The 17,191-nt window shown below is 50.4% G+C and overlaps 3 protein-coding genes across 3 annotated transcripts; 1 reads left to right on the plus strand and 2 right to left on the minus strand.

Moving 5' to 3' along the window:
• The first annotated feature begins 136 nt into the window (after positions 1 to 136).
• On the plus strand, positions 137 to 983 carry H310_03026 (hypothetical protein). The gene has a single exon (XM_008866764.1). It carries the CDS (start codon positions 214 to 216, stop codon positions 961 to 963), a length of 750 nt encoding a protein of 249 aa, XP_008864986.1. The 5' UTR covers positions 137 to 213; the 3' UTR covers positions 964 to 983.
• A 26-nt stretch (positions 984 to 1,009) lies between these two features.
• Positions 1,010 to 10,806, minus strand: H310_03027 (hypothetical protein; the record flags this gene model as incomplete). Its single annotated transcript, XM_008866765.1, has 33 exons — positions 1,010 to 1,226; positions 1,284 to 1,375; positions 1,433 to 1,578; positions 1,627 to 1,960; positions 2,005 to 2,061; positions 2,110 to 2,889; positions 2,930 to 3,058; positions 3,117 to 3,278; positions 3,343 to 3,630; positions 3,676 to 4,398; positions 4,450 to 4,551; positions 4,596 to 4,730; positions 4,789 to 4,905; positions 4,949 to 5,225; positions 5,276 to 5,520; positions 5,576 to 5,756; positions 5,804 to 5,922; positions 5,978 to 6,221; positions 6,274 to 6,388; positions 6,441 to 6,751; positions 6,803 to 7,181; positions 7,229 to 7,369; positions 7,423 to 7,903; positions 7,963 to 8,127; positions 8,177 to 8,284; positions 8,334 to 8,516; positions 8,570 to 8,752; positions 8,802 to 8,957; positions 9,060 to 9,341; positions 9,607 to 9,740; positions 9,813 to 10,072; positions 10,122 to 10,555; positions 10,609 to 10,806. The coding sequence occupies 33 exons, from the start codon at positions 10,804 to 10,806 to the stop codon at positions 1,010 to 1,012; spliced, it is 7,878 nt and encodes a 2,625-aa protein (XP_008864987.1).
• A 1,894-nt stretch (positions 10,807 to 12,700) lies between these two features.
• Positions 12,701 to 16,157, minus strand: H310_03028 (hypothetical protein). Its single transcript, XM_008866766.1, has 10 exons — positions 15,706 to 16,157; positions 14,998 to 15,654; positions 14,635 to 14,938; positions 14,028 to 14,570; positions 13,703 to 13,969; positions 13,346 to 13,646; positions 13,229 to 13,296; positions 13,032 to 13,176; positions 12,932 to 12,965; positions 12,701 to 12,888 (listed from the first exon to the last, which is right to left on the minus strand). The coding sequence occupies exons 1-10, from the start codon at positions 16,101 to 16,103 to the stop codon at positions 12,708 to 12,710; spliced, it is 2,898 nt and encodes a 965-aa protein (XP_008864988.1). The 5' UTR covers positions 16,104 to 16,157; the 3' UTR covers positions 12,701 to 12,707.
• Between the last annotated feature and the right edge of the window lie 1,034 nt (positions 16,158 to 17,191).

Below are 17,191 nucleotides of genomic sequence, written 5' to 3' on the forward strand. Positions count from 1 at the left end.
GCAACGTTCCATTTTTCCCATACAATTACCCATAGAAAACGACTGTTTGCATGCTTTTGTAGCAAAACAGGTTTCTTCGTCATATTTTGCTGCCAAAAAATTCACTGGATTTTGGATATTTTCACAATATCCGACAGCCGCCTTGATTTCACAACCAAGTGGCAAGTGGGAGAGAGTTAGCGAGCACGATCGACGTGCTTCCGTGCCGCCGTCATGTTCAAGTTCCTCAAGAAGAACAAGGGACTCGAGCACGGTCCGTCGGAGGCTGAATTGTTGGAGCATGTGAACGAAGCATGCAGTCATCGCCCGGTCGCAACGTTTGACGTCTTGTGCTCTTCGGAGTCGGAGCTCCAGATCACAGTCGAACGCCGAGGTCCGGTCACCTCCAGCGCGTATGCATGGATGGTGACCAAGAGCGACCAGCAAGAAATACCTGTGGGGTGTCAAATTGCCCTCGTGAATGGTGTTCCTGTGCCAGACTCGTCGACGACAACGTCCTTCTTCTCACTCGACTGTTTCGTGGGCTGGCCATGTCGGCTGACGTTTGTTTTGCCGCCGTACAAGAAGGGCCCAGTGCAGAAAAAGTCCAAGATTGGCTTAGAGAAGTGGAACGACAGGATCCTGGAAGTGCGAGGCGGACGGCTGCGGTACTGGGACGTGTCCGAGCCAGGTCGCCAAAGAGGCAACTTTGACATGCAGCGCGCCAAGCTCAGCTGGACTAGCGCAAAGGACCGACCATTCTGCTTAGCTCTGTCGTTCTCGGACGAGTTGGTCGTGGTGTCGTTCATGAGCGAGCTCGAGCGGTTTGAGTGGGCTGTGGCATTGTCGGCGGCGATTCAGATGGCGATGTCGGGGCTGTCGGCGTCGCACAAGGACCAAGTACAAGTATCGGCCGACACGGCAAGCAGCCGGGGGGATGTGTCTGCCCTGGGGGATCGGTTTACAACGGAAATTCCGTTTTAATAAAGTGAAGTCTCGATGGATGTTGTTGCTGTGATGGCCACTGCTCTTATGCTTTAAATGCTTCGTTCAAAACACACACGACGCCCTTGGCGTGGTAGTGGGAGGCTGCTCGCGGTGGAATCGGAACGTATATCGTGGTCACGTGCGTCGATTCGATGGGCGAGGTCCAGGATGCTGCAGGAGCGTGGGTGAAGTAGTACGTGTACACTGGGCATGAAAACACGTCAAGGTCGGTGATGTCGCCCCTTACCCAAGCAAAGAGCCTACTCGAACATCGTGATGCGTCGACAACACATGGAGCCATGCGAACGCTGACGTACTCGAGTGGACTGCTACGTTGAATCAACCCACTCGTGCCATCGCTGCCTTCCCCCGACAAGAGGCTGAGTTGATGGCCATCCCATTGAGCATTCTAAAGTCGAGCAAACGTTTCATTGCAACAAAAGCGGCCTTCACATCGAGTACGTACGCGAAAAAAGAGGTGGCCGACAAGGAGGCTACGATATTGCTCTGGTCGCTCGTGTGACGAAGGTGGTCGGAGCGCGGCGAGGCACAACTCGCTGACAGGTACGTTGTGGGCAACAGCGTATTGTTCCAGCACTGCAATGAGCAGAGCTACAGAAATGGTCAAACCCATCCAGAACGAAGGGGGGCGTTTCGTGCCTTGAGGGTTCTCGAAGGCTTGCAAACGAAGCAGTGGAAGGCGCAAGGACCAAAGCCATTCCTGATACATGCTGACTGTCGCTTGGACCCACGAAATCCAATCTCGCAGGCGAAGGGGGGCTGCGTATTTTGACAGCATCCACTCGGCGACAAATCCGCGATGGAGCATGCCATCGGCAGTCGAGGATGCCGCGCGCAAGTGGAACCAGACCCGGTTCAAGTACTTTTCCATACCCAGCATCTCGAGCCAAAGCACTTCTTCAACTGTATCGGACGATGCATGCCATGCTTTTCGAGCTGCATGCTGAAATACCGTGGGTTTGGGCAGTTGAAACTTGCGTCGATACATTAGGGTGTTTTCCGTCAGGTTGAGCTTACCATGAGAACGTCGACGACAGTGGCGGTCGGAATCGCTGTCATCGGGCGTTGGCTGGCCTACAAGAAACGAGTGTTGCTATGTTACCAGCATGAAAGCGAACATACCAGCGCGGTCAAATGGCTCAAGGTTGTCTCGGCCATTTCCCAGTCAAAGTACCCGTGGATGGATTGCGGTAGTCCCAAAGCTGTGGCGCTCAACCACGTAGTTGGAGGCGGCAGCATCTCTGACAGAGATCGCCGAGAAGCATTGGCGTTCGTGTCCTTGGGGGGAAGAGCAAGGTTCGTGCGGAATTCGGTGAGAGTGGCAACCGTGAGTAGTAACGACTGCTGCCACTGCGGCGATAAAGCAGTGTCCTCAGTGGTGGAAGAGTGACTGGTTACAACTTCCAGGCACCATCGATACAGCACATCGTACTGGGTGCACAGCGTCGCGTCGGCCGTTTTGCACTTGTAGAGTGCTACGAGGACCGTCGCAACTTGGGCAGGAGTCCACTCTTCGGCGTGAATTCCGGACGCGATTTCCTTCTCGTCGCACAACGTTCGAAGCAAAAAGTCGGCTTGCTCCACTTCATACATGCTGTACGGCATCGATGCCGCCGCAGGACTGCCCGCGTGCAATCCATTTACAACCAACGAATGGAATAGCAAAATGCCGGGCATGTACTTGGTGTGGAGCGTTCCTTTGGCGTGGTGAATGCCATGCGGCATCATACTTGCCGTGTTGAAGAAGTACGTTTTGACATTGCACGTTGGAAACATCGACTCGGCGTCATCGTGAATCAACCAAAGCCGGAAGTCAGCGTTCACCGCGAGATCACCATACGCAATGGCTTCGAATTGTCGTGTGAGCTCGGCTTTCTCCGACGGTTTGATGTGGCGCAAGTCCTGGCACATGGTAAGCCACAAACCCAGTTTTATGTAGTACCTGTAAAATAACCCATCCACCATGGAACGCAGCCTCCTTGATTGTTTTCAGTGCGGACGACACGGCATCGGGTGATGCCAAGGAAAAGTACATAACTTCGTCTTCTCGAATGCCAATGCTCTGAGCGGACTACCACCCAACGAGTACGACCAACGAATCGGAACTTGAAAAATTCATCAGGACCTACCTCCACGAGACTCCACAATGGATGCACAATCAGGTCTGCATTGTATCGTAGAGCGATGGGACGGTGAGCGTCCGTTTGTCCTGCAATGTTGACGATCGACGTGGACGGAAACTGCGCGCCAGGAATGACAGCCATGACCAAGTCGTGGAGCATGGTTTGAGTCTAGACATCCACCGATTTCACACACAGTGCGATCGTTGGATATTCATGGCTGCATTGATCGTACCATAAGGTCGTGGGAGAGCGCGACCATGGCAAACTTGACGAGAACGGGCAAAAGGGACACAATAGCCGTCGATGGAAGGTCATGCACGGAATTTGGCGACGACTTCGCAAAGGTTTCGTACAACCCAGGAAAGCTATCGACGTCGTCGACAACCGCAGCAAACGCTGTTGACTTCTGAAACAGAACATGCCACTTGGACAGCAGGTTAACAAGGATAGCGCTTCTCTTTTTGCCACCCCGTGTTATGTATACACGTGCTGATCCGTCAAGAATCTTGGCCATTTGAAGCTAAGGCAGAAATATGAAGCATAGGATGAGTTCCCGAATTCTTACTGCTTGGATGGTTCCAGCTCTCTTGCTCATGATACGATCGACGCAAGCCCGGATAGCCGACGCAATCACTCGAGATGCGACGGCATGGGTAATCGTCGGCGACGAACGATCGACCATGACATGAAGGCCAGGGTACGAAATATTGCGGAATACAGTGATTTGACCCTTGATAATTCCGACAACGTCGGGGTGATGAGCTTCACAAATTCCCAGTGCGACGTAGAAGCAAAAGCCCAGGTGCACTTCAGACGGTAAACTGTGGAGCGCTTCTTGGATAAATGCAGCGGTCACGTGAGTGCAAATTTGGCCAATAGGTTGAAGCACGACGTCCATCGGGAGTTTTGTGATGCTGTACTGTAGCATGGCGATACATTTGTGTGGTTTGTTGATGCCAAAGGTGCCGGCCGCATCCAACAACGTGAGACCACGGCGGCCAATTCTTGACGAAGCGAGTGAGCTCCACGAGAAACACGACGATCGGATCACGTACTCGAGGAACGGGCTGCGGCTCTGCTCTATTTGGGACAGCGCGTTTGTCTTTATCTCAATGTTGCCCAGGGACTGAGTCAATAAACTCATGCGAGTCACGAGAGACATCATGTCTTCTTCACACGTCAATAGGTTGGCTTGGGACAGTGCGATTTGCCTCAAGAGGTGATCGACATGGGTTTGTCGATGGTTCAAATCGTCCAGCAAGCGTTCGTTCAGGATACGGCATTCGTTCTACCCAGTTCGTGTTGAGCACGTTTCAATCGAATTGAGTGGGACGCGGACCTCTTGTGCAGCGGAAAAGTGCAAGTAGAATATGTGCCGAACGTATTCTTGCAGGTCGCTTGAGCTGAGTTCGAAGCTGATGATCTCAAATCGCTCGACTAACTGCGGACATGTTGATAATCATGATGTCGCCACGTCGAAAGTACCTCCATACTCCACGACTCGGAACAATCAAATTCAGACACAAAGTAGATGGGACGTTTCGAAGTGTGGTTGACCAGAACTTGCAAGAGGTCCCACATGACTGATTCATTGACTTGCCCAACGCGATCCACCAAAATCTACAGTTCATCGCCACAGGATAGGACAGAGGACATCGCTAAATGCTTTACACAATACCACAATGTTGGAATTCGGCAACGTCATTTCAAATCGTGACATGATCATCGGGTCGTCGGCAGATATGACTTCAAGTCCCATGCGCTCCATCGACTTGATCCACGCTGTTGCAATCCCCTATGATAACAATCAATACGCTGCATTTCGTGCTGTATCCTACCGCTGGGTCCCACAACAACGAGAACGTTTTGTATGGAGCAGAACGCCTCCAACGATTCAACTGGTTCAGGTTGATCAGAATTTGACTGTCGATCACAGAACAAGCTGCGCGCAATTCCTGGACGCCTTCGATCCCCAGCGTCGACTGCAGCATGTCCGGCGCCGTGTGAATTTTCGACGCGGTGCATAGGATCTTCCACGATTCCAACAGCGGCACTCGTTGACTGGGAATTACATTGCCCAAGTAAGAAGAGGTGGCCGTCAACACGAGACAGTCCCTATAACAAGATTAACAAAAGCAATCGATCGTACAGATTCAGTGGCAAACCCCATGATGGTTTCGTCAGCACTCTTCAAGTGGTGCAGTTGCTTCCGCAGTACTGGCTTGATGTTCTCAAACACAATACTGACGCGGTCGATAGCCACCGTCCGTTCGCGGAGATGGTGAAACTCAGTTTGTAATTCAACTTTTTTCGCCTCGTTGTCCTTCCACGCGGTGTGAAGCGCTTTTGTTTTGGCTTCGCAAACTCTCCAAGCTTCCGTAGCCGCCCGAACGGTGCACTCGAGCCTACTCTGCTCACCAGAAGCGTTTCAGATTGTGTTCAATGAGATGATTTGTGTAGCGCACCACATGATCATGAGCGGTCTCCAACTTGGCTTGCTTTGGCCGAACGTATGCCATTACAGTGTGGTATCGCACCATTGCGAGAACCCATCGACAGAGTGACGTCGACGCAATCGATGCGCGCTTCATTTCCTCCTCATTAAACTTGGGGTGTTGTATAAACTTGTCGAGTTTTCGCATGACGCTGGGTATCCCTCATGATTGTGCCCATGCAAAATTGATTCCACGCACCTATCTTGAATGTTGTCTTTGTCAAAAAACTTGAGTCGGTCCAAAAATTTCATATCACACAGCACGAACAACGCGTCGTCCCACGTTGGCGACGCGCCGTGACCCAGCAAAACGCACACCTACTCGAAAGCCAACATGATGACGGTCAATGTGTGTGTGTATGGCGTAGGATACCGCTTGCATGACGAGACGAACGAGGTCTGGCGGCGACGTGAACGATTTCATCTCCGTGATATGCAGCTTGTTGATTTTATTCAAAGACATGATCGCGGCTTGAATCTCAGGAACAGTTTGGTCGATTTCACATTGGAGATTGCGCTTTTCTTCGTCGATCGCGTTCTTCATCACTTGGTAAGCACGCTCTTCGTCTGCAAACGAGTCGTGCAGCTTCTGCTCGATCGCACGTTGCTTCTCATATCTAATAACGATGTCGACGAGTGAAGTCGTGGTCGAATTGGATGAGACAGCACCGCTGGTGGAGCTGCTCGGACTCGACGCCGATGACTTCAAGGGCCTTAGCCATCTTTCTTTCTTTCGCATTCAGTACGTCAATTTCTTTGATGAGTTTCTTCATGTTTTTCAGCCCTGGAACCGCAACACTAAGTCGTAGACTTTGCAAGTGTACAGCACTTGGTACCTGCCGAGTACTGTTGCTGGATTGCATCCAAGCGTTTGCGACATTGATGGTGCAACTTCTCAAACGAATTTATCCACACTTTAAACGCACGTGACGTATTGAGACGGGATAATCGTGACATGGTGACTTTCGCTGCAAGCACCGATTCGTGAATTCGCTGCATCAGGGGATGCAATAGCGGTGGGATTGCCGAGGTAGCAAGAATCGCTTTGAATGAGTCGAGGCTCCAAGCAGTGAAGTCGTGGCAACTGCATGAGTGCAACAGGGATGCATCTTCGTCGACGCACTCGTCCAAAACAGCATTGTCATTTCTATGCCCATATAACCTGAATTAGTGAATGACAGAGATCAAGACAACGAACCGCAGCGACAAGGCAATGTGGACATGCTTTTTCAAGTTGTCACGGTATTGGCTGTAGCACTGCGCTTTGCTGGGGTTCATATGCTGGAACGAAGGCAGTTTTTTTATTGCCTCCGAGATTAACTCCAGCTCGTGGGGCTCGTACATAACCCACGGAATGTCGCCGTCTCGAAGGACATGCATGATCAGCTGCCGGACATCACTCGAAAGCTCGTCGGCTGCCACGTAAATGATGTAGTTGGAAGCGTTCGTTCCGACTGCCAGAAGCGTCTCCTTGACCAACTTGACCGCGTGCGTATTTTGTCGTATTTCGACGTACTTGAACGAGAGAATACCACAAACCAGGATCACCGTAGTACGTTTGCCACATCCTCGAGGGCCTGTCGAGATTCTTGCTCATCACAAAGGATCGGTGCATTGGACGGACCTTTCATCAAGACGTGGGGTTTCATTTCAGAAAGGCCAATCAGGACGCGTAGGAAGGAATCGACAGCTGCTGGAAACGGCACTAGCTGCCTCACGATTGATTCATTGAATGACGGGTGGTGCCACTGAAATTTTTCGTCGCCTGGGGTCCAAGTGCCTTGTGATATCTGTTCAAGACATGGATATCGTACATACCAGTCACAAACAAATTGACGGCAGTTTGCTGGGATATGCTCGTGTAGCTTGTGCCGTTGCCGTTATTGGAAAAGCAATAGAGCGACAATTCGTCGTGGGTATCAAACTCCAGCGTTGACAGGATGGGGGACGTCAAGTATGGGTACACCCAATTGTCTTGATCCGAAAAGTTGGATTTCGCTCGAAAACAAATGGCCGTGAGATTGAGCATAACCCGTTCCAGCTTTGATTTCGACTCAAAGTTTGACTTTGCCGACCTCAACAAACACCCGTACACGTCCAGCACGTCACCAATGGTGAAAATAGCATGTCGTGACTGAAACGAGTGTGCCCACATAGCTTGAAGTACCAGCAGCGGAAATTGGAGGATCTTCCAACACGCATCCAATGACAGCGAAACAGGGAACCGTTCGAGGACACAAGTAGGCAGGGATTTGAACATCTGAAATATCGAGTCGGGGGAGAATTCTGGTATCCATATCTACCGCGAATTCGTCGTGGCATGTGACTTTGAGAGCACAGACAGGTCAACGGAGGTACCAAGTGGAAATGACGAAGTAGTCGAAGCGGCAATTCCATCACCGAGCTCGGATTGAGCGAGGCAAGAGCAACAAATACTAACGACACGAGCTCCAAGTGATCGAAAGACACGCGGTGATAAATTTCCTTGGCATCCACGACCTGGCGAAGTTGCTCTTGGCATTCCTATGAAGTCGCGTCAGCACGACAACTTAACCCAAACCTATAGATCAACCTTATTGCTCAAGTGCATGTCCTCCACATGAAATATGGCAGACTCTTTTCCCGTACAAGGTCCATAGAGCCCTTTCATCTTTCGTTCGAGGTCTAAAATGACTTGATCCTGCACTCAATTGTTCATTCAGCAATTGCTCACACTGCATAGGTCCCACCTGAAACGATACAGCACTGGTCTTCTTGCCGATTTTGATCACGCGTGTCATGTTACGGTCACTGAGGGTAATGAGTGCCCGGCGTGCTAAGGACGACTTGCCGACACCACTCGCCCCAACAAGTAATACATTTCGCTTGTCCATGGCGAAGTTGGACACCAAGTGCTCGACGCACACTGATGTCTGGTTAATCACAACAAGTTGTCAGAGTTTCTGTGGTTCAAGCAGGGACTGACCTCGTTGGCAATCAGAATATGGTGGTGGTTGGAAAGTGCGGACCAGTCCGCTTGGTGAACTCTTGAAGACCACGACGCCAATCCAATGCTGGTTCCTTCAGAGCGCCAAAAGACATCGTAAAACGTACGCCCATGCGTAAACAATTTGTGGCACTTCAGTTCTGGAGCAACCTTCATCAGCGCCTACACGGAGTTTGATCTACTTGAATAGTATGCCATGGTACGTCTAGACCTCATGGAACAGTGGCCTCGCAGAGCTTTTGACGACGACGCCAACTGTCCACGTGCACGCACAAAGGTACATTAAATTCGCATCGGCCTTCAAGGTGGGGGAGTTCGCGCTCAGCTTCTCCAGAAATTTATGCAATGTCGACACGAGCTTGTTCACCTACAGCCGTGCGCAAATTTTTACGAGAAATGGTCAAGCTTGACTGCGTGCCTTTGTTGGTGGAGAGAATCCAATGTTGGGATGGCTGTTGGATCGACTAACTTCAATCAAACTGGGGAGGTGCGAACGCATGAGCTGCGCCAACTGCTGCGCCACAGATAGGATTCGTTCGTCCAAGGGGGGGTTGGCTTTTTCGAGTCGCAAGATCCATGCTTTGATGAATACTGTGTACGGTAATCCATCCGCCGGCAGGTACATGATTCCAAATCGACTGAGCGCCGACGGCGACCAGTTTTCCAGAGCACTAGAGTATTCCTGATAAAACTGACGAACCATGATGATGGAAATGTTGCGTACCATGTCTCGAAGAAAATCTTGATGTGCCTTACGTCCAGTGACTCACCACTTGGTAAATGCACCGATGGTGTTTCATCCGTCATGGCGTACAACGGCTCAACGCAAGCATGGTTCATAATTCCATCAAAGATCAGCCACGGAATATATCCGTGTTGCTTTCTTGACGATTCGGACGCACGTTGGCGAATATAGCGCGTCAGAATCCCATCCACCCATTCATTTTGCTGAGCACAAAACTGTCGTAACGAAACAAGTAAACATAAGATCATCGAGACAAACAGTTGAATCGTACGTGGCCGTAATACTCCGCCGGACACAGCGTTTCGGTGGCAATGCGGAAGCACTTGACACGTTGTTCGCCTTCGGCGTACCGCCTCAGTCCGCTCAATAGTTCAATGGTCGTCGACTTGCCAGATGAGATGTCCCCTGCCATATATATTCCAATGTTAGTGAGCTCTGACCATCGAACGTGGGCTCGTTGCCACAACGAAATGTTACCTGTGACGACGTTTATGGCATACATGGAACACAAGTGGTGTAACTCGGCAACTTTTCTTGTGCTTATCGGTGTCGGGACGAGGCATCTCAACTCCATTTGCTCGTGAATGTGGGTCCTTGTTTTGCTCACGTCCAAGTCCACATATCGAAATGAAGGGAACTGCCGATGCAGGAGCGTCAAGAATGCGTTCTTTCGCTCTGGGGAAATGCGAGACCCAACTGAATTCCACACAGCATACGCGACCACTTGGTCTTCATCGCTACAACCAACCTTGTCAATTTCTTTGACCGAGTACCCCTTTGACGTACCGAAACAACTCCAAGTATCTTGCTGCCAGGTCCACGATTTTTCGTACAATGCGAACGCATTGAAATTCGCCAGGGCACGGACAATACGTCGTCCCGAGAAGCAACAAGAACGAATGCAGTGACTTGGTCAAGTTTTCCACGTCACGAAATCCGTGACACGTCAAGTACAAACCAATTAAGACCGACACATCCGGGAGCGAAAACTTGCACGCGAACGTGACAAAGGCAGAGGCACACGTTCGCACCATCAAGGTTGTGCGCACTTCGGAATACGTCGTCAGTTTGCAAAAGACACCATAGTTGTGGTTGGCGAGGGAGACGAGCGCACTGTCGAGAAGAATTTTTTCCTTGTGTGTCTTGAGAGCATGCTGTAGTCGCTTGATTTGATGAACGAATAGCCCAAAAACGTCAGATTCCACTTGCTCCAGCCCGATCTAAGGCATGCATTTGTTTATCGTTGAATAGTACACACTGAGGTTTCGCGCACCATAGACACATAGGCTTGACACTGGACGATTCCCCCCAAGATACGACCCAATTGCTGCATCGAAAATTGAATCGAGCAGTCATACACGACACACTGGGCGCCGATGTAGTTCACCAACTCGCGAATAGTTGATTGCTTGCTGACGCCAGTATCTCCATAAATGAGCGATCCTGAATATAACCGAAAGGCCATGCTCATGCTCCACATCATCCGCTCGGTTAGGGGCGTCATCGCCATCACCGAATGCGGTCCTAAGTACTCGTATCTGTCGCATGTTAATCAAGCAGCGGTTCAGTTGAGTCATAGTTGCTACTATACCCATAGTCAAACGTTTTGATGCCGTGGGATACGATGCAGGTTTGCGAGTCTCCCTTCCACTCGAATTGTAACTGCAGGCTCCAGTCAAAGCTCGTTTGCTTGCTGTTCTTGAGCCTGCCAGGATTATCATGCAACTCTCCATCAATAGAATCCCCATCGCACCGGTCCAGCATGTTCAAGTTGTTCAAGAAGCACATGGTCAGTGCTGTGATGCCATGGAGTTGCTTGGGCGTTTTATGCATACGCAACGCCGTGATGCACTCTCGGGACTGCAATTTCGTTCGTCATATTGTTTTTAAATTCAATAGGGTTCGCGTACCCGTTTTTGAATTCGTTCCCACATGGCTTGCAGCGACATATCCAGCATGACCCACTGATTGCACTCGACGGTGAAAAACACTCGACATGCCAAGACGAGCAATTGAAGTGGCCAGTTTTCGATCATTTCGTGCAGCCAGTCGGTCGTCCGATAATCCTCTAAGCGACAATGAGAGAATACGAAGCAACGAGTCTGTCGTACGAGATTCGTCGTGAAGGTAGTACTGCAGCATGTCCGAGTACTCAGCCATCATGTGCCGGAGGCCATCCTTCATCGCACGCCGAAGAACTTTGGCTAATTCCTTCATCCATCCTTCTGGCCGTTGGGTAACTCGGACACTAGTTCCAAGCGATATCGTTTCGTCGTGCTTGCCGTGCACCGCAAAAACTTCTGTACAATATAGGGTGTCGCCATAGTTTGTGTGGTCGTCCTGGGTATAATACGATGAGCATTATGGAATGGAGAATACATTCATACAGGAGCTGCGATGGGATGAAAACGAGAGGGCGTTGGCTTGGTAGGAGTTTGCGGGGTCGTAGGTTTGGCCTGTGGAGAAGGCGACTTCTTGGCGGGGTTTTGAATTGTTTCTACTGAGATTCTGCACACTTGCTCAAAGCACTTGGACACGACAGCACTCAGCTGATTAGCGTTGTCTTCGCCTGGCTGGCTGAGGCTCAGTGTCGTGTCCGCCATGATCACAAGCAACTCGCGGTCAGATACAAAGTTGAAACGAGGGAACTCGCGACGCTTTTCGTGCAAAAAGAGAACAAGCTGCTTCCACAACCGTTCAAATAGGGCTTTTGCGTCACTGAGAAACGTGCCTAGGAACAGAAGTTGTTGATTTTCCGCGAATTCTGAGGTACACGTACGATTTGTAATTTCTCGAACGCAGTGCTGAATTGACGTAGTCGTTCGCACACCCTTCATCATTGCCTTCCATTTTCGCGAGAGAACTTGAAATTCCACATTCGCATGGCGCACACTTTGCTGAATGTCGGGCAACTGAAAGATGCGATCTAGTTTCAACCAATCGCTTTGAGCCGACACCCACAACTCGAGCGTGTCTTGGATGTAGTTGATTTCGTTGCTCCAAGACACCAAGGCTTGATACAGCAACGGCTGGGATGTGGTTTGCATCAGGCACTGGACTTGCACAAGGTCGTCATCCAAAGCAGCCAACAAGTCATCCACCACCACGGGATCGAGTTCCAGATCTACTCACGATCAACATTGACGTGTCAAACTGGATAAGTGTCGAAACGACGAACCTTGACAAATTAGTTCAGTGGCAGACCAACGAGCCTTCATTACTTCCAACTTGGCCTCGGTTTCCGAGTCAATTCGCGCATGGTAAGTGATGGTGCGTATCTTATCGGAATGCGACCACAAATCCAAGTCATGGAGCTGCTTCAAGGTGAAAGTTTGAATGCTCAAGTCACCACCGATGATCTTGCATGAAATTTCAATCAGTTCGTTGGTCAATATAAAGTCCCCGTACTTTGAAAATTTGTTCCCAGTGGAGTGGTTTGATGTACGGCGCGCCTAATTCGACGGCGAGGTCCAACTGCTTGAGGAACGCATGAAGTTCGGCTTGGATTGCAAAAAATATCTTGTTTTCAAACCGGCATTTGAGGCTCTCCGATCTATCCATTCGTCATATTGAGCCTCACATCGATCGCGCCGTACCGAACGAGAAAATCCTTTGTCGCGGCTTGATTTTCTGCCGTTCACGAGTCATTGCATCAGAGATTGTCCATTTGTTCAACATCATGACGATTTGGCATACTTAGCCAAGACTGAACAATAAACTTGTGAGCATGCATCATTGCGTGAGTCAAGCGCCACTGCTGACACAAAGTCCACACGTCATGCACTTCGAGCCAGAGGACCCGAGCACTCTCGAGTAAGATGATGGGTGTCACTTTAATTCCCTACAAGATTGAATCGATTGCCTTGCCATAGACACATTATGAAGAGGTCTACCATGATCTTTTGGTAGTCGTAGTATGTCACTGCTGCGTCGGCTATGCTGTCGAGTTCAGATTTAATTTCTAAATTTTACCAAGTAAATCCCTCGATGAAGTAGTATCATAGACAGACCATTGAGTGGGTTCAATCTGCTTTCAAAGTCCGCTTTGCCCGTGGCAAAGACCTGCGTGTTGCGCACCGTAGCGTTGGCTTCGAGGGCATTGAGAATGCGTTTGCACTGCGCCGTGAATTTCTGGAGGGCCTGGGCCACTTGCTGGCCGATCACAGGTAGCATCTTTTTGCTGAATTTGATATTTGCTTGGAAGCTCAGGTTGTATTTTGCTTGCAAAGCGTGTATGAGGTTGAATTGCCCAATGCAATCTGACGCTGCCGCAGGGCAATTTGTTCGAAGCGCTTTGTATGCTTCTTCCACCTGCAAGAATCCCCTCTTGATAGTCAAGCATGGTTCGTGCCGACATATCACCGTACCATTCGAATTTCTTGTAAGAGCTGCTTTTCGTTGTCAGAGAGCGTGCGGATGCATCGCCGTTGTTCGCAAAACGCCTCTGTCGTTTGCGGCCGTTCGTCCATGACTGTGATAGCGTCCTTCAATGATGTGACACACTGTAGAATTCCTTGTGTCGTCAAATCGGTCAGCAGTTGGTGGGCAACAATTCTTTGGTTGTTGATCCGTTCGAGCAGTTCACTAATAATATGTCGGCAATGTATCTCGAGAAATCCAATGTTCCAGCTCGCCTATGATGACGTGGTGACGGCAATAAATTTCTCAGGTCGATCGCGGACTTGAACGCACCTGAGTCTTATGGCACTGGTGCTGCCACGCGTCGAGGCGACCAATCTTTGTGTGAATAGACTTGAGCAAATTTGGGAGATTCACCATGTAATTTGACAAGTTGCCCATGGTGGGCAGCTCTTCCGAGGGGTCTTGAAGTGCTCCGTAGATCGGTCGCAGCATTTCAAATGATTTGACTTGGGTCGCAACTTTCGTAAAGGCAACTTTGATCGCCATGCGGATATTCTGGACTTTGGTATGAAAATTTGAGTCCAACTTGAGCAGATCCACAAGCCTCATGCCAGGCACAATGTGTCCATCTGGCACAGCATCCGAGATTTCGCGTGGAGTCAAGTACTCCACCAGTCGATATTCGCTCGAGTAGCTGTTGGAAAGCGCAATGAGCCGTGACAGCGCTTCCATTGAGTGATGCAGCATGTCTGCCTCCGACGGCTCTAGCACCATTCCATTCGCATCTTGGAGTAGAAACGACACAGCGACTGTGATGGAGCATCCTTGCGCTGCTGAAAACTGCATATGCAATCGGTTGATTGAAGCCAGCACCTACAAAGTTCATGTTGCATGCCGACTGGATAAATACCACCGAAAGCGCATGACGCAAACGCACCATAAAGTACAAGCTTTCGGTGAAAACGTATTGCAATAACCGAAACAGCGACGGCAGCAAGACCAAGTCGCGTTTCGCTTGGGTGACTAGGGTTTTGTTGTCCTGTTTAAATTGCTTCAAAGCGACTATCGGAATCGACTTCCAAGGCGGATACGCTTGGCGCATCTTGTACATATCGGCGTTGTCAAGCTGTTCGAGGAGTAGATCAGGTGACCCGTCGTCGCGGATCGATTCCACCAACGTGTACAATGCAACATGCACCATCGCTTTGGCATCGTTGAGTTGGCTCTCGATGACACCAACTCTAGTTGACACCAAGGTTTGAGCATGCAAGCAGTGTCCATGGCACCATGCATTCCTTACTTTGTTTCGTGCAAGTGGTTCCACTCGTTGAGCGTGATGGCTTTGGAAGTTGCGTCCGACGTCACATCGAGCGCGCATATCCTTCGAATGGTTGTGCTGACATCGTGGATAGTGCGCAACGCCTGCTGAAAGTGTGGGCGGGCAAAGTGCAAAGTTCGGCAAAGCTGCATTCGTGTCTCGCGATAGAGACGCAACTTGACATTCAAACACCAACTGGCAAACATGCGTCGACGAAGGAGTTGCTGGAACAGCGGGATGCCCTTGAGCAGATGGTCAAACATGTGACTATGGTAGACCCACTCGGCGACAGGTATGCACTCGACGTTCTCGTTTGCCTTGTAGTGAACCATGTTGGTAGGCCCCATGACGTAGTGCTCTTCTTTGTTGTTTTGAGTCAGCGGTGGAATATGGACAAGGTCATACGGCCGGAACACAGAATCGTTCGGCTTTTGCTTCTCCAGCTGGAAGTACAAGATATTGCGCCGATGCTTCTCGCATAGAAAGTACAAGATCGCGTCCTCAATCGTGTGGACGTTGTTGACATCCATGATGCTCTTCACAGGACTTGCTGGCTCCATTGTTGTGTTGTGTCGGAATCGTTCCACTAGTGTTGCGTACAGATCTTTGTTTGCCAGGCGCAGAGACACCATCGAACTCCTATGACATGTGATACACGAGATGAAGGAATGATCAAGCAGAACGTCATACTGTTTTTCACGCATTTGAATGCTTTCGCGCAGCTTTATGGTTCGATGTCCCTGGGTGAGTGGAGAAGGAAAGTTGTGCTTCGGTGGAGGAGCTGGAGCAGCAACTGATTTGAGTGCTTCGGGAATCGCCAAGTCGGGCTGCTTGCGTTTATGGAGAGGAACTCTTGCTGGTGGGTGCCACGATTTTGTCTTGGGCTTGTGCAATTGCAAGGCTGGTTGGGACTTGCGGAATTCGTCCTCCTTTTCGCGCGCCATGATGGAAGCGAGACGTTCGTACTCTGCGGCGTCGATCCACCTCGAGCTGTTGGCAAACTCGACTGCAACAGCTGCCTCATGCTGGTCGACTTCTTTTCTAGCATTCATGCGAACCGACTTGGATGTTGACGCCTCATCGTCCATCCCTGCTGCCGATCTCGACGACGTCGGCGTTGCTTCAACTTGCAACCGCGCTAAGCTTCGAAATAGTAATATTGCGGTTATCTGGAAAATTACATTTTTGTCTCCTTTTATTCAATCGTATCCGTAAAAATGTATTGAAAATTGTGATTGGTCAATAACAAATCCATTAAAATTCGACTGAGACATCGGCTGGTGCCTAGACGCTGTGTTGGGTTGTACGTTGGGACGGCTGTGAGCCCAACGATCGTTGAGGGCAACTCATGGGAGTCGTCAACATGCATGAGAGCAATTCGCTGGCCGCAACTTGACCAGAAGGACTTCGTAGTCGTCGTTCTTCGTTCGTCGCAGTCAGTTGTGAGTGCACTTACGAATCGCACGATGTAGCTGGGCAGGTATTCCTCGACAAATTCGCGCGAAATACGAACGTGAACAAGGTGAAGTCGTAGTCCTACCCTTGCTTCAAGTACGCTTCGATGTCGCTGGCACTACACACAACTACAATCTCTACATTTGAACAACGACCCTTTGAGTGCAAAGCAAGACGGACAAGGCAGCATGATGTAGAGCGACGCGCTCGAGGATGCCACCGACGCCAAGGGATGCAGGACAGGGCGTTTGTGTGCTAGCTTGCGGTCGTCTTTGTGCAAACTTGAGCACAAACACATGCGGCGAAACGACCATCGTGTCCGAGACGCTCAGGGACCACATTCAAGAGTGGGAAACCGACCTGGAACGCCGCTTGGCAATACGACTGAGCCGTTCTACGTGCTGGCTTCACAGGCCAATCTGTCGTGGGAGGGTGTCACCATTGCTGCAGGACGAGCTCCTCGTAGCCCCAAGTTGCGACTGAGATACCTGGCGATCCACTTTCGACGGGAACGAGATTACCTCATCGTCAACGTGCCTGGATCGTCAGCGGGATTAGTATGCGCGCAATACACGCCATCCGATGTTCATGGCAAAATGGCCTTTGTGTCCTCGCTTGCATTGCTGGCGGCCTGTTTCGTCACGATGTGTTCCTGTTTACCGTTTACCGAAAACCTCGCTTGGCGATGTTGCGCCCGGACGAAGGAGTCGGATGGGCCGTC

Source organism: Aphanomyces invadans, assembly GCF_000520115.1.
Source record: "Aphanomyces invadans strain NJM9701 unplaced genomic scaffold supercont1.4, whole genome shotgun sequence".
In the NCBI taxonomy this organism is placed as follows: Eukaryota; Oomycota; class Saprolegniomycetes; order Saprolegniales; family Verrucalvaceae; genus Aphanomyces; species Aphanomyces invadans.